Here is a 14,701-nt window from a genome sequence, read left to right as displayed (position 1 = left end):
ATCGTTTATTAAAAACAAGAAAACCCCTCATTTATAAATATAGATGGAAAATTCTTCAACACATATGAATCAGTACAATCCAGCAGTGTATTCATATGTGCTGTGAATAAATAGGATTTTTGGTTACAATTGGAAATTTACCACAGAAACACTTCAGAAGCAGTGATTCTCTCATGGAACCCTCAGGGTGTATGTCCTGCGAACACTAGTAATAGTTTAGTGCTCTCAGTATCCGTGGGGGACATAAACTCCCCTAGATTTCTTGTATTGTGTGGGAGCCTTGGTCTTGGGAGACACAGAAATGTTTAAGATATCAAGATAGGGAATGTTTGCTTCACTTCTGCTGTACACATTTTACTTTTCATACATAATGAGCACCAAACGTGTAACCCTTTGTCTAGGTAATTGCTATGTTCCAAAAAGATAATAAGACTTCCTTTATCTCCCCAAGATGATCACATGGTCATGCCAGACAAGGCCATGGGGCCGAGTGTCCAAGCTTCCAGGAAGATGAGTACTCTCCCTGGGTCTTTCCTCTCAGAAGAAAGGAGTCCAGGCCTGGCAGACACCTTGGAGGATAAAAGCCAGAGACCCACAGGACCCTTTGCCCCTGGAACACTCTACTTATATTCTAGAAGGTTGGAGTAAGAGCCTAGGATCCTTTCCATGCCAGCTCCAAGTAGTAAAGATTCTGCTCCTTCTTGTTGGCAGGCTAGGCGAGGTGCTTGCTCTCTCCCGTATCTCTTCTGTGACACAGGACTTGAAGTGGGTACATGTAGGGCATTGATCCGATTTCATTTTGTCACCATGAGGGTGTGAATCAGGGTGTAGGGGACCACAGGACCATTCTTTCCTTTGTAGGTGAATACTGGTGATGTGTCTGATCCAGAATACCTTGTATGCATGTTTAGGATCAAATTAATAAAGATAAATATTAAAAAACAACATCATCTGCCTCTATATTAGAAGAACAATAAGTTTTAATATGCACATTATTCCCTGCTCGATTGTAGGAAAAAGAGAAAGAGCTAGAAAGCACGTTCATCGTCGAATTTCAACTGGAAAAGAAAGCTAATAAAAGTATAGGCGTATTATCCCTTAATGTTTCCTGTCATTTAAAGAGAACGCTTTCCAACGTAAAGTTACTTTATCGTGAAGGAAATGAACTCTAATGGTGTCGTTCCTTTAGGTGACAAGGCAACTATATGAGCCACTAGTTATGCAGCTGATTCACTGGTTCACTAACAACAAGAAATTTGAAAGTCAGGATACTGTCGCCTTATTAGAAACGATATTGGTGAGTAATGGTTGATTCTTTTCCTGTTGCTTGCATTGTCTATATGTTGTGATCTGTATTTATAGTTTTATTTATTTATTTTGAGAGAGAGCAAGTGAGCGAGTGTGGGGGGGGATGGGGAGGGGGCGCAGAGAGAAGGAGAGAGAGAATCCCAAGAAGCTCAGGACTCTAAGTGCAGAGCCTGACCTAGGGCTTGATCTCATTAATTGTTGAGATCATGACCTGAGCTGAACTTGGGTGCTGAACCGACGGAGCCACCCAGGTGCCCCACCTGATCTATGGTTAGAATTTTAAGAAAAGTTGCCTGTTCAAATATCAAAATGTAGCATCTAGGTAGGTCATATTGTCTCTCTTGTTTTAGTGAATAGGTGAAATGATAGTTTCACAGACAGGATGCCGTAATTATTTACTGAAGTGTTACTTTTAAATATTGGCAAGCAGTGTGCACATTTTTTTTTTGTTCTGTCCTCTTTTTTTGGAGAATGCTTATAGATTGACAGATTTCATCTAGATTAAAGTTGTGTGTGTGTGTATGTGTGTGTGTGTGTGTGTGTGTAGAATAGAAGGAGTGAATAGGAATGTACTTGGACTTTTATTAGCGTTGCATAACCTAAAATCTATAGTACAGTAGTTAAGAGTAAAAGCAGTTTGTTTGGGCTTATCCAGTTTTCTCCTACATTCAGATTCAACAAGTGAAGAGCCCTCGAGACAGCGGCCATTTCTGGACCACTGCCCTGGGATTGCAGAGGCAGAATCGTGAGGGTCTGATCACTGGCTCACTGAGGGCAGAAGCAGAGAGGCGTAAAGCCTTAGTGTCATTTGACACTGATTTTATTACAGTTTTCTGAGTTTTTGCAAATAACTTTGATTCCTTTAAATGTCATTTTATTTGATTTTCACCTGTTATTTCCATCTGGGATTTGGTTTGGTATATATTGACTTTGGAAACCAAAGCCCCAGGTAAATGCATAGCGAGTTTGTGCAAACAGACGTGGTGTGTTCCTTGCGTGCGGGCATGTTGTGAGGCGGGTTGGGAAGACACGCTGGGCAGAGCGTCAGAAGACATGCCTCCAACAGTCCCGATTGCACCTACTGCCTGTGATTCTAGTAGGGCTCCTTCCGCTCCCAGAGGTACTCTCCGTGGATGTTCCGTTGTGGGCCGTGGGGGTTATGGGACATGTTAAGTTAGGGTGGTGACACGGTATCTGTGGCTTAATTCCCTGCAGTGTCTGTTTGCGAATCCTGCCTGTAATAAATACATTTAATTAAATTTAACTTGTGTCTTATTTGCAATCCAGATGGATTTATTCTACTATTTCTATTCCAAAGTTTCTTTCTTAGTTGTTTCTCTTCCCCTTTTGATCATTGAAGGGGGCTTAAGTAAGGGTTTCAGAAAGAAATCAGATTAAGGTCATGGTAATATAAAAAGTGAGATAGTTGAAGAAAGGAAAGGTAAAGGAGGAAAGGTCCAGTTGGTACAGCACTTGAGTGAAAGCCTGTCTGTAGGTTTCCCAGTAGGAATTGTTGATTCCCTGCTGTCAGCGCCTGCATTATTTACCACTACTCTGAGAAGCAGTCAATATCACCTCTTTACATTTCCGCAGTTAATTGCTTCTTGAATTCTAATAAGCACTGTAATCGTAGATTTTGCATGTAGCAAATAACCGGGGATGTTTGGTAGAATACCTCCCTTATTTCAGTGTACAGTGCAGTTTTCCAACATATGTTTATCTTCCCCAAACATATGTAAGAGGGAATTACGTCTAGCGGGAAATAAAAACATTCAAATTTCCTTAGCTGTTTTTTTTTTTCCAGGTATTTAGCGACTGTGCCTTTCATGGCGACTGCTCTTACAGAAAGTTGTAGTTTCAGACCACATCTCCATGTGATTTTTCTGTAGGATTACAATTCCCTCGGAGCCTAGGAGAATCTTATTCAACCTCAGTAAGGCATCTCGGATCCTGTTATGAGATAAAATCAGCAACAAAAACTCTTAGGATGTAGCTGTTGGGTTTCTTCAGGGAAAGGAGGGACTGTTTTGTTGCTACATAATTAAAATATTCTCTCCTTTTTTCATGGATTTTTCAGTTTGTTTAAAGGAAAGTGTTTCCATTTTCTCCAGTGGACATTGTTACTAGAGTCTGGATTCTAGAAATCAGATTGGTTTCTAGCGCTTATTTGTTCCTTGAGTAGAGCTCTAAATTAATTTTCACCACATGCTGCTGTTATGCCCAGAGCAGACCAGGGAGCTCAGCTGTCCCCATACGTTTTGTTGCAGGATGGGATTGTAGACCCTGTTGACAGCACTTTAAGAGATTTTTGTGGTCGGTGCGTTCGTGAGTTCCTCAAATGGTCCATTAAGCAGACAACGCCTCAGCAGCAGGAGAAGAGTCCTGTAAACACCAAATCACTTTTCAAGCGACTGTACAGCTTTGCACTTCACCCCAATGCTTTCAAGAGGCTCGGAGCATCGCTTGCCTTTAATAATATCTACCGAGAATTCAGGTAAGTAAACCACATGACAGGCAAGAGTGTAAAACAAGTTCTTTAAATTTTTAGTAGTGATTTTGAAAAGTGACTGGTGTTTATGTATCAATGTATTTGTGTATCACGCATTTAGTTAATTATGTGTCAGGTGCTGTGCTGTTTTCTGGGAATTAAAAAGTGAATTAAAATGTAGTTTGCTTTCAGGAAGCTCAGAAACCACTGAGAAATACGTACAAAGAGTCTTATAAATGCAGCAGAAGATGTAACCCAGGGGCTTTCAGAGCGCACAAGAGGAGTATCTAGTCCAACTCGAGCAGGCCAAAGAAGGCTTCCTGTGGCATTTATATTTAGATGAAGCTTAAAGGATAAATGGGAATCAGCCAAAGCATTGCAGATCCAAGGGATGGGGTAAAGAGAAGAAATAGGATGGTATAGAAGGAGATGAAGACATTTTCTATTCCTCGACCGTGGAGTCAGAGGTTTGGAAGGGAGCATAGTGAGACTGGCCAGGAGCCTTTGTTTGTACGGGTAAAAAATGTGGGCCACTTCTAGTAACAACACGTCCCTGGAGCAGAGAACTGCTTGGTTAAATTTCATTCTAAAGTCCCCTGCCCATAGCGATATGGAGAGTGGAGCTAAGTGACATAAAACAGGGCCAGGGCACAGTGAGGAGGATGTTTCAGAAGTTCAAGAAAAAGATCATTAGTCCCTGATCTAAGGTTGTAGTAGTGTTTGTTCATTCTTCTATGAGTACTTACTAAGAATATTGTATGCCAGGCACCGTATCAGATTCTAGTGATATAATGATAATAGCCATTGGTAGGGTTGTATTTGAAAAAAAGAGATAGATAGTAATCAATCACTTAGATAATTGTAAACTTGTTGCTGAAATCAGTTCTTTCAAGTAGTGGTAGATGATGACTACATAATCTTATAATGAGGAACCTGGCTTTGTTTGGTCCAGATAGTTCTCTCAGGAAATGGCCGTTAAGCTTTGATGATACGAAGGAAGCCATTATAAAAATAAGGTAGGTGATAGAGATAGAGGTGATGGATCTAGATGGATGGATGGGAATTTCTGTGTGTGTGTGTGTGCATGTTCACATTTGCATGAGAATTGTCTAGAGTTTGAAGCCATTAGGTTGTTTTCTTAGCATTTTAGACTGTGAAATTTGTTTGTACAGAAGAGTATTTAAAACATAAGTGTGACTCTTACTATTTTCAGATGATATGTATACTGTATATAGAAAACCCTAAAGACTCCACCAAAAAACTGCTAGAGCTAATAAATGAATTCAGTAAAGTTGCAGGATACAAAATCAATATACAAAAATCTGTCGCATTTCTATACTTCAATAACCACTTACCAGGAAGTGAAATTAAGAAAACAATCCCGTTTATAATTGCATCAAGAAGAAAAAAATGCATGGGAGTAAATTTAGCTGAGAAAGTGTAAGACCACCGAAAACCATAAGACATCAGTGAAAGCATACTGAAGAAGACACAAATAAACGGAAAGACATACCATGTTTATGGATCGGAAGGATTTATATTGTTAAAATGGTCATATTCCCAAAGCAGGTAATACATTCAATGCAGTCCCTATCAAAATTCTAATGGTATTTTTCATAGAAACCAATCAAATGATCCTAAAATTTGTGTGGAATCACAAAAGACATTGAGGAGCCAAAGCAGTCTTGAGGAAGAAGAACAAAGCTGGAGGCATCATGCTCCCTGATTTCAAACTATACTACAGAAGCTGTAGTAATCGAAGCAGTGTGGTATTGGGATAAACAGGCACACCAGTGGAGCAGAACAGAGTGCCTAGAAATAAACACGGGTAATCGTGGTCAATTAGGTTTTGACACAAGAGCCCAGAGTACACCCGGGGAAAAGGAGAGTCTCTTCAGTACCTGTTGGGGACGGGGAAGCAGGACAGCTGCTTGCAGACGAATGAAACTAGACTGTTATCTTACGTCATACATAGACGTGAACTCAAAATGGATTAAAGACTTGAATGTAAGACCTGAAACCATAAAATTCCTAGAAGAAAACATAGGTGGGTAAGCTCTTTGACATTAGTTTTGGCGATGATGTTTTGGCTCTGACTCCAATAGCGAAGGCAACAAATGCAAAAATAAACCTGTGGGACTACATCAGCTAAGCTTCTGCGCAGCGCGGGAAGCCATCGGTAGTCATCAGGGAATGCAAATTAAAGCCACAATGAGAGATCACTTTACACCTGTTAAAACGGCTATGGAAAAGACAAACAGCAAGTGGTAGCAAGGATGTAGAGAAAGGGGAACTCTTGCGCACTATGGTAGGAATGTACATTGGCACAGCCACTATGGGAAACAGTACGGAGGTTCCTCAGTAATAAAAACAGAAGTACCATGTGATCCAACAGTTCTTCTTTTGGTTACTTATCCAAAGGAAATGGAACACCCCCATGATTATTGCAGCATTATTTAAGTTAGCCAAGATATGGAAACAGCCTAGGTGCCCAACATGGGTGAATGGATAAAGAAAATGTGGTAAATGTATATGATGGAGTATTATTCAACCATGAAAAAGAATGACAACTTGCCATCTGTGAAAACATGGATAGACCTGGGGGCATTGTGTTAAGTGAAATAAATCAGAGAAAGACAAATACCACATGATCTTACTTGTTTGTGAAATCTAAAACAAACGAACAAAACACAAGCTCATGCCATTGGTTGGTGTTGCCACGGACCAGGAAGAGGGGTAGGCAAGGTAGGTGATGGAGGTCAAAAGGTACAAACTTCAGTTATAAATAAGGCATGGGGATGTACAGGCATACCTCATTTTATTGTTCTTTACAGAATTTTTAGAAATTGAGTTTAAGTAACTCTTGGTTCTATTTTTCCAACATTTACTTACTTTGTGTCCCTAAGCCACGTTTTAGAAATTCTCACATTCAGATGTTTTCATTTGTCCTGTATTTGGCATGGTGAACATCAACTCTGATGGGTGGGTGATCTTGGATGTAACTATTGTAATTGTTTGAGGTGCCATGAACTGTTGCCGTGTCAGACCACTTACCTGATAAAATGTCGTCTGTGTTCTGACAGCTTCACCGACTGGCTGTTCCCCACTCTTCTTGGGCCTCTGTATTCCCTGTGACACAACAATATTGAAATTAGGCCACTTAATGCCCTCTAAGTGTTCAAATGAAGGGAAGAGTTGCATGTCTCTTGATTTAAATCAAAAGCTAGAAATGGTTAAGCTTAGTGAGAAAGGCACATCAAAAGTTGAGATAGGCCGGCAGCTAGGCCTCTTAAACGCGTTAGACAGTAGTGAATGCCAAGGAAACATTCTGGAGGGAAATTAAAGCTGCCACTTCTGTGAGCAGATGGATGATGAGAAGGTGAAACAGGCTTATTGCTGATACGGAGAAAGCTGTAGTGGTCTGGATAGAAGAACCAAGCAGCCACTAAACTCCTTGAAGCCACAGCCAATCCAGAACAAGGCCCTGACTCTCCCTGGTTCTGTGAAGGCTGAGAGAGGTAAGGAGGCTGCAGAAGAAAAGTCTAGCCAGCAGCGCGCGCACGGGCAAGCGGTGAGGTTTAAGGAAGAAGCCATCTTCATAACATTAAAGTGCGAGATGAAGCAGCAGGCGCCGGTGAGTTATCCGGAAGATCTGGCCGAGGTAACTCATGAGGATGCCCACGCTAACGACAGGTTTCCAGTGAGGCGAAGCAGCCTTCTTCCTATTGGAAGAAGATGCCGTCTGTGACTTCTCTAGCTAGAGGGAAATCAACGCCTGGCTTCAGAGGACGGGCTGACTCTCCTGTGAGGGGCTACCTCGCTGGTGACTAAGTTAGAGCCAGTGCTGACCTACCATTCCAAAAGTCATAGGGCCCTTCAGAATTATGCTGAGTCTCCTCCTCCATGTGCTCTCTAAATGGAACAACAAAACCTGGATGACAACACATCTGTTTACAATCTGGTTACTGAATGTTTTCAGCCTGTTGAGGTCTACTGCTCAGAAACAAAGGTTCCTTTCAAATTATCATTGCTCAGTGACCATGCACCTGGTCACCCAAGAGCCCGGATGGAGAGGTACCATGAGATTATATGTTTCCATGCCAGTGAACAAAACATCCATTCTGCAGTTAATGAATCAAAGGGTAATTTTGACTTTCAGGCCTTTTTTTTTCTTTTTAAATAAGCTTTATGCCCAGTGTGGGGCTTGAACAGACAACCCTGAGACCAAGAGTCACATGTTCCACTGAGCCAGCCAGGTGTCCTGATTTTCAAGTCTTTTTATTTAAGAAATATATTTCCCAAGGCTATTGATGCCATAGAGAGTGAGTCCTGTGACGAATCTGGGCAAAGTAAATTGAAAGCCTAGAAAGAATTCACTGTCATAGATACCATTAAGAACATTCAACATAGGAGTTTGGAAGAAGTTGGTTTCAACCCTCATGGATGACTTTAAGGGGTTCAGGACTTTTCTGGAGGAAGTAACTCGATGTGGTAGAAATACCCAGAGAACTAGATAGAATTACAGGTAGAGCCAGAAGATGTGACTGAATTGTTGCAATCTCATTATCAGACTTGAATAGATGAAGAGTTGCATCTTAGGGATGAGCAAAGAAAGTGATTTCTTAAGGCGGAACCTCCTCCTGGTGAAGATGCTGTGAAGACTGTTGAAGTGGCGACAAAGGATTAGGATATTACATGAACTTAGTTGATGAAGTAGCAGGGTTTGAGAGGGTTGGCTCCGATATTGAAAGGACTACTGTAGTGATCATGTTGTAGTGTACACAAATATGGAGTCGTCATGTGGTGCTCCTGGTCCTGGAAGTAATAGAATATTATATGTCGGTTATGCGTCAGTTAAAAAAAACTGTAAAGTTTATTGAATAATAATAAAGCAAGTTTTTGTATACTCACCACCTAGGTTAAGAAGTAGAGTATTTTCAGAATTTTAGACCCTCCTCTGCACTGCGCTAATCATTGTTCTTTTATATTGTTATCCCCCCTTTCTTTTTTGTTTCATTTTGTGTATATCTACCCGGGTGGTATACTCTCGCTGTTTGAAAAGCAGTAAAGGTCAGAGTTCTCACTGTTGCGTGAAGTCTCCTGGGAGCATCTGCTCGGTGGAGACCAGTTGGCTGTTGCTCCACGAGGGCTTACAGGAGCCCCTTCCCAGGAAATAGCGACAAGGCTCATGTTAGTTTTAGGCCGCACAGCTCTCCAGAAGGGTGCAGTGGCCCACTCACTGGAGAAGTGTCGTCTGAGGGTGTGGACTGCCCTTGGCTGCTGCGTCTCGGTTCCCAGGAGGCCACCCCCGAGTGTCAGGAGGGGTCACAGCAAAATTCTGCTGTGGTGTAAATGAGCACGGTCAGCTGCTCCAGGCTGAACATGGACAGAGGAACTTTACCTGATCATGTAAAGAGTGGAATTTGGGCCATCTTCCTTCTAGGTTGGAAAGTTCGTGAAAGGGGTTTCGGTGGAGACAGCTGTTAACAAGTCTCTTTCTTGGGTCTCTCCTCACCTGTCGTGCCTGTATCAACTTGCCTTTCCTCTTGACTATCCCCTTTACTTCTTTCCTGTGGTCGATCTTGTTGTCTTTTTGGATATTCTGATTTGCGGGATCACATTCCAAGAGACTTTTTGAGAAGAGGCACATGAGAGACAACTTTTTTGAAATCTTGCATGTTGAATAATATAAAACAAGTTCAGCTGTCTCCTTCCTGCCTGCTGATAAACTGTGTGGACACCTTTCTTTGGAAGCACGGTTCTAAGTTACCATTTTGTCATGCCATTTCTCTGCTTACCTACTTTTACCTAGTGTTGATACCTAAGATAAAAGCTGTTGAGCTCAGCTCCGCCTTCCAAGTCCTCCCCAGCTTTCTCCGTGTCACCCCGAACTTCTTCCAAGTGAACCTCTGCCGGTTTTGCTGGCTTGCTTGCTGTCTCCTGTGTTTCCCGTCTTGCCTCCACGTCTTTGTCCAGACCATACAATTATCGGTGCTGTCCTCTGTTTTCAGCGTCATGTCGGACGTGGGGTGTGCGACCCTGGGGTAGAGGCGGAGCTTGTGGAGTTTGGACGGGCACTGCCCATCCGAGGATTCAAACTTAAAAAAAAAAAAAAAGGAAAGAAACAACAAAACGAGGACGGTACCCCTGCCAACGCGAACCCCAGCCTAATTGTTGGTGTGCGCGCTCTGCCCTCCGGCGCCTCGCTCCGGTCCGTTTGTTCCAGGCTCGCGTCCCCTTCCCTGCGGGCGGTACGGTGACCCGCACTCGTCACACAGCAGCTCCCGTTCACCCTCTTCTCCGAGCTCCTCTCAGACCCAGTCATTTTATTTTGAGTCATTTACTGTCCTGTGTTACTAAGGAACACATTTTCCAGGGCGAGATCTGGCCTCTGCCCTTCACGCATCCACGAGTTGAGTCTGCAGGAGAAGATGGTTCACAGACATTGAGTGAATTAATTATTTCCATTTGCCTGATGTGGTTTTTTTTTTTCCCCCATAATATTTTATTGTCAAATTGTTTTCCATACAACACCAAGTGCTCTTCCCCTCAAGTGTCCTCCACCATCGCCTGATGTGGTTTTAAAAGGCTTAGTGTTTACTATTGATGTTGACTTACTTTTGGGCAGAATGAGAGCTTTTGAAATTCTGTGATTTTGAAAGAATGTGCATATGACATGAGATCTTCTGTTGATTTTAATGAGGTGTGCGGAGGTATGGTCGGAACAGTGGTTCTGCACCATGTGTTATGGGCAATCCCACAGAGAAAGCGCCAGCGCTGCGGCTTTTGGGTTAGGTAGTTGGTTTTTTTTTTAATGTTTTATTTATTTTTGATACAGAGAGAGTCAGAGCATGAGAGGGGGAGGGGCAGACAGAGAAGGAGACACAGAACCGGAAGCAGGTTCCAGGCCCTGAGCTAGCTCTCAGCACAGAGCCTGACGTGGGGCTTGAACCCACGAGCGTGAGATCTGACCTGAGCTGAAGTCGGAGGCTTAACCGACTGAGCCACCCAGACGCCCCGGGTTAGGTAGTTTTTGATCTGCTCTTGAGGAAGTTTTCTTCTTTGAAAAGTATTTGGTTGTTATAGGTTTCAAAACATTTGAGCCATTTTTTAAATACAAATTTAATTTATATTTGGTTCTTACAGGTTTCAAAACATTTGAGCCATTTTTTAAAAACAAATTTAATTGACGTACTTTTCGATAACATCGCTTTTTTCCCCTGTCACGTCTGCTGTATTGTTTTCCTGGGTGGGGTTCAATATTCTTTATTTTATAGGGAAGAAGAATCCCTGGTAGAGCAGTTTGTGTTCGAAGCTCTGGTCACCTATTTGGAAAGCCTGGCCTTGGCCCACACAGATGAGAAGTCCTTAGGTAGGTCTCACCTGAGCTATTTGTTTGCGCCCCGTTGTTAGCCTGACAAGTTTTCAAGAACTTTTCCACTCAGGGCTTAAGCCTCAGCTAGTTCTTCATGAGCTGCTGGTTTTCTTCTCCCGCCTCCCATTTAGGATGACAAGTGTGAAGAGGGGTGTGCCCCTCCGGTGCGGCCGGGGCGGTTTGTATAAGTCTTCAACGCTCGCCTCCGCCGGGACCCCCCAGAGCCCTGGAGGCCCCTGAGCCCGGCCCGGCCCCGGGCGGGTGCGGCACTTTCTTGTGCAGCTCCAACGCAGCCGGTCCTGGGATGACACAGGATGTGGGAACGTACGGCCGCACCGTGTAGGGACAGCCTGTCGGGGTCCCCACTGGAAAGTGGAATATAGATCTCAGTGCAAGGTTGTGATAAAGCCGTTTGTACCATAATTAAGAAAAAATGTAAAATGGTCAGAAACAGGCTTTATGAGAGAGTAACAGATGGTAGTTTTTCCAGTTACGTTCTGTCCTGTGGTCGGAATGAGTGTCATGCGGAGTCTGGGCTGGAAGGCTTCCGAGGCGTCTTAGCAGAGAGCGGGCGTGACGCAGAGCCGCGTGTGGCGGGGCTGCTCTTGTTTGTTCAGATTTTACTTCCTGTTGTTTTGTTTTTTTTAAAGGCAGGTGAGCTCTATTATCCTTCCTGTTGACAGCCTGCTGTGGGTAAAAGTGCTTAAAATTTGGCCCTTGCCATCAAAGAGCTTAGAGTTGCTCTGTTTATCCTGACATCTTATATAGGTGTGTTTTGTCAACAAGTGAAACTTTGGCTCTTTTAAAAATCACTGCCATGTTTTCAGAGCATAGAAGGAAAACTTTCGTAGCAATAGAACTCAAGTTGTGTAAGGCTCCCTTCCTAAATAACCCAAGATGTTAGTGGAGGGGCTTACTCATTTACTTTGGTTCCCCTTCAGTGGCTGTATTATTAAACTATAATATGGCCTAACTTACATAAGAAGAAGGGGAGGGCAAGGCATTTAAACCCCGTAAATAACAGCCTTAAATCGCGGCGCACCGGACCTGGCCTGTGCGTGGGCCTCGTGATGCCCGTCAGGTCTCCCCCTCAGACCCCCAGGAGGGGCTGTACTTTGGCTGGCTGGGGGCCGTGTGGGGCAGCGGTGTGTGAGCGTGTGCGCGCATGCGCACTGCACTGTCCTGCAGCCTTAAATGCCGGTTTTGTTTTGTTTTGGACAATGTAAATCATTTAGTTAAATTTTGTACTCTGAGGGATGAAACAATATTAACACTATTGAAAAATTATCTTTTTAGTTAAAAAACTAGGTCAATATATGTACAATACTAATTTATTAACCATAACCAGCTGTGTATCTCCTCTGGAAATGTATTTTTATGCTCGAGAACAGGTACAGTTCAACAGTGCTGTGATGCCATTGATCACCTGAGGCGCATCATTGAGGAGAAGCACGTATCTTTAAACAAAGCAAGAAAACGACGTAGGCCTCGGTAGGTGATCTTGCTTCTTTTTAATTTTTTTTCTAGTGTAACTAATTCTCAGTTAATGAAAGAAAATCTGGAAGGAAGGTGTGGAAGCATAGAGAATTTAAACAAGGAATGTGTGGAAATGGGAGGAGTCAGTGTCGAGGACACGGAAAACTTGTGTTTGAAAATGCTTGGGTTTAAGGTATAAGTTTGTAACTGAAACATTTAATTTTGAGCGAAAATGTGGTGTGGAATTATTTGACTAGAAAATGCATGAACTCCTGTGGAGTAAATGTGAAATATAAGAACTGAAATATTGAAACAGTAGCATTTTAGCAGTCACGGGAATGTAGAATTGTGAAGCAAAGCTGCCTGGGCCCAGGCTGGCCTATCAGCCAGTAGTACCCGGCCTTCAAGGCCCCCAGCAGGACGGGCTGTGTCCAGAGCTGCGGGTCCGTGCGGGGTGCCAAGGTCCCCGGCCTCTCCCACTCTGCAGGAGGATGGGCGCATGTATATTGGATATTAGTATTTCCTTTGTTGTTTTATTTTATTATTGTTTTTTAAAATGTTTATTTTTGAAAGAGAGATAGCAAGTGAGATAGGGGCAGAGACAGAGGGAGACACAGAATCCAAAGCAGGCCCTGGGCTTCGAGCTGTCAGCACAGAGTTCAATGCAGGGCTCGAACCCACAAGCTATGAGATCATGACCTGAGCCAAAGTTGGAAGCCCTACCGGCTGAGCCACCCAGGAGCCCCTTCCTCTGTTGTTTTAAAGTGGATTCTTCCAGATCCTGTTGTTAACTTTTGACCTCGCTAGATCATTGGTCTCAATCTGAAGCAGTGATCAGAATCACTCGAAGGTCTTGGTAAACACAGGTTGCTGGGCCCTGGCCCCAGAATCTTTCAGTAGGTCTGGAGCAGGGCCAATAACTTGCATTTCTGCCAAGTTCACAGATAATATTGATGCAGCCGGTTCAGGGGCCACAGTTTGAGAAGCACGACCTTAGATCTCAGATCCCGTTTTGTTTTAAGGTACATTGAAGAGGAAACATGAAGATATTGGTGCTGTTGTTTTAAGAAATGTTTTAGGGGCGCCTGGGTGGCTCAGTTGGCTAAGCGTCCGACTTCGACTCAGGTCATGATCTCGTGGTTCATGGGTTTGAGCCCCGCTTTGAGCTGGGTGCTGACAGCTAGCTCAGAGCCTGCAGCCTGTCTTCAGATTCTGTGTCTCCTTCTCTCTCTTTGACCTTCCCCTGTTCACGCTGTCTCTATTTCTTAAAAATAAATAAAAAACATAAACATAAAAAAAAGAAATGTTTTTAAATTTTTTCCTCAAAAAAAATTGAAGGTAAACAGCATTTAGTACTATTTAACCAGTGACATTCTGATTGTATACTAATGATAATACACTAAAAATAAATTGAATGCCTTTTGATGAGGTTTCTACATATATTATTGCGGCAAAATTGAGTTTATGATTTCTAGATTCTTGGGTTAGCTAAGTGCTAAATGTCGGGGCGTGCATTTAATACAGTGTTTTATCTCCATGTAGAGGATTTCCACCCACGTCGACGACCCTGTGTTTACTAGATGTGGTCCACTGGCTGCTCACCTGCTGCGGGAGGCCCCAGACGGAGTGTCGGCACAAATCCATGGAACTGTTTTACAAATTCGTGCCTTTATTGCCAGGTATGTGGTCTTTAGGTCTTACAAGTCATGGGCTCTGCTTTTACGGATAGTTTAGAGCTGTGTACTTATTTAAAATGTAATCTTTTGTTATTCAGATGAATGTAACAAATAAAATGTTCCTAATACGAAGGTAAGTATGTTCAGTAACCATTATGGGTCATTTGCATGACAAATATAAACTATGGGCTGTACATTTCACAAAGATTTACAGAAGGAAAGAAAAAGATGCTAATTTGATGTCAGTCAAATGATACAGAGGAAGTAAATTTAGATTCCAGGATCTTCTTTATTCTTCTACATGTTTGCTTTTCTGTGTTATTTAAAGGAAATGGAGAAGGATTGGGTAACCATTGCAGTTGTTAACAAGATACTCAA

The 14,701-nt window shown here is 42.9% G+C and overlaps 1 protein-coding gene and 1 long non-coding RNA gene across 3 annotated transcripts in view; one reads left to right on the top strand and one right to left on the bottom strand.

Moving 5' to 3' along the window:
- The window catches only part of PRKDC (protein kinase, DNA-activated, catalytic subunit), a 183,083-nt gene that overhangs the window by 42,298 nt on the left and 126,084 nt on the right, over positions 1-14,701 (top strand). Inside the window, exons 26-30 of the mRNA XM_029923172.1 lie at positions 1,190-1,297; positions 3,576-3,802; positions 11,074-11,168; positions 12,563-12,662; positions 14,190-14,326. Coding sequence (XP_029779032.1) covers positions 1,190-1,297; positions 3,576-3,802; positions 11,074-11,168; positions 12,563-12,662; positions 14,190-14,326 — 667 coding nt within the window. The remainder of the gene's footprint in view (positions 1-1,189; positions 1,298-3,575; positions 3,803-11,073; positions 11,169-12,562; positions 12,663-14,189; positions 14,327-14,701) is intronic.
- Positions 3,096-14,701, bottom strand: part of LOC115278693 — a 15,166-nt gene continuing 3,560 nt past the window's right edge. Inside the window, exons 2-4 of one of the 2 annotated variants that reach the window (XR_003903040.1) lie at positions 6,851-6,925; positions 3,564-3,690; positions 3,096-3,258 (exon numbers count right to left, since the gene is read on the bottom strand). This is a non-coding gene — a long non-coding RNA (uncharacterized LOC115278693). The remainder of the gene's footprint in view (positions 3,259-3,563; positions 3,691-6,850; positions 6,926-14,701) is intronic. The other variant, XR_003903041.1, reaches the window with a different exon arrangement.

The sequence above is a fragment of the Suricata suricatta genome, chromosome 15, assembly GCF_006229205.1.
Source record: "Suricata suricatta isolate VVHF042 chromosome 15, meerkat_22Aug2017_6uvM2_HiC, whole genome shotgun sequence".
Lineage (NCBI taxonomy): Eukaryota > Metazoa > Chordata > Mammalia > Carnivora > Herpestidae > Suricata > Suricata suricatta.
Note: the sequence above shows the minus strand (reverse complement) of the source record. Positions and strands in the feature narration are given on the sequence as shown.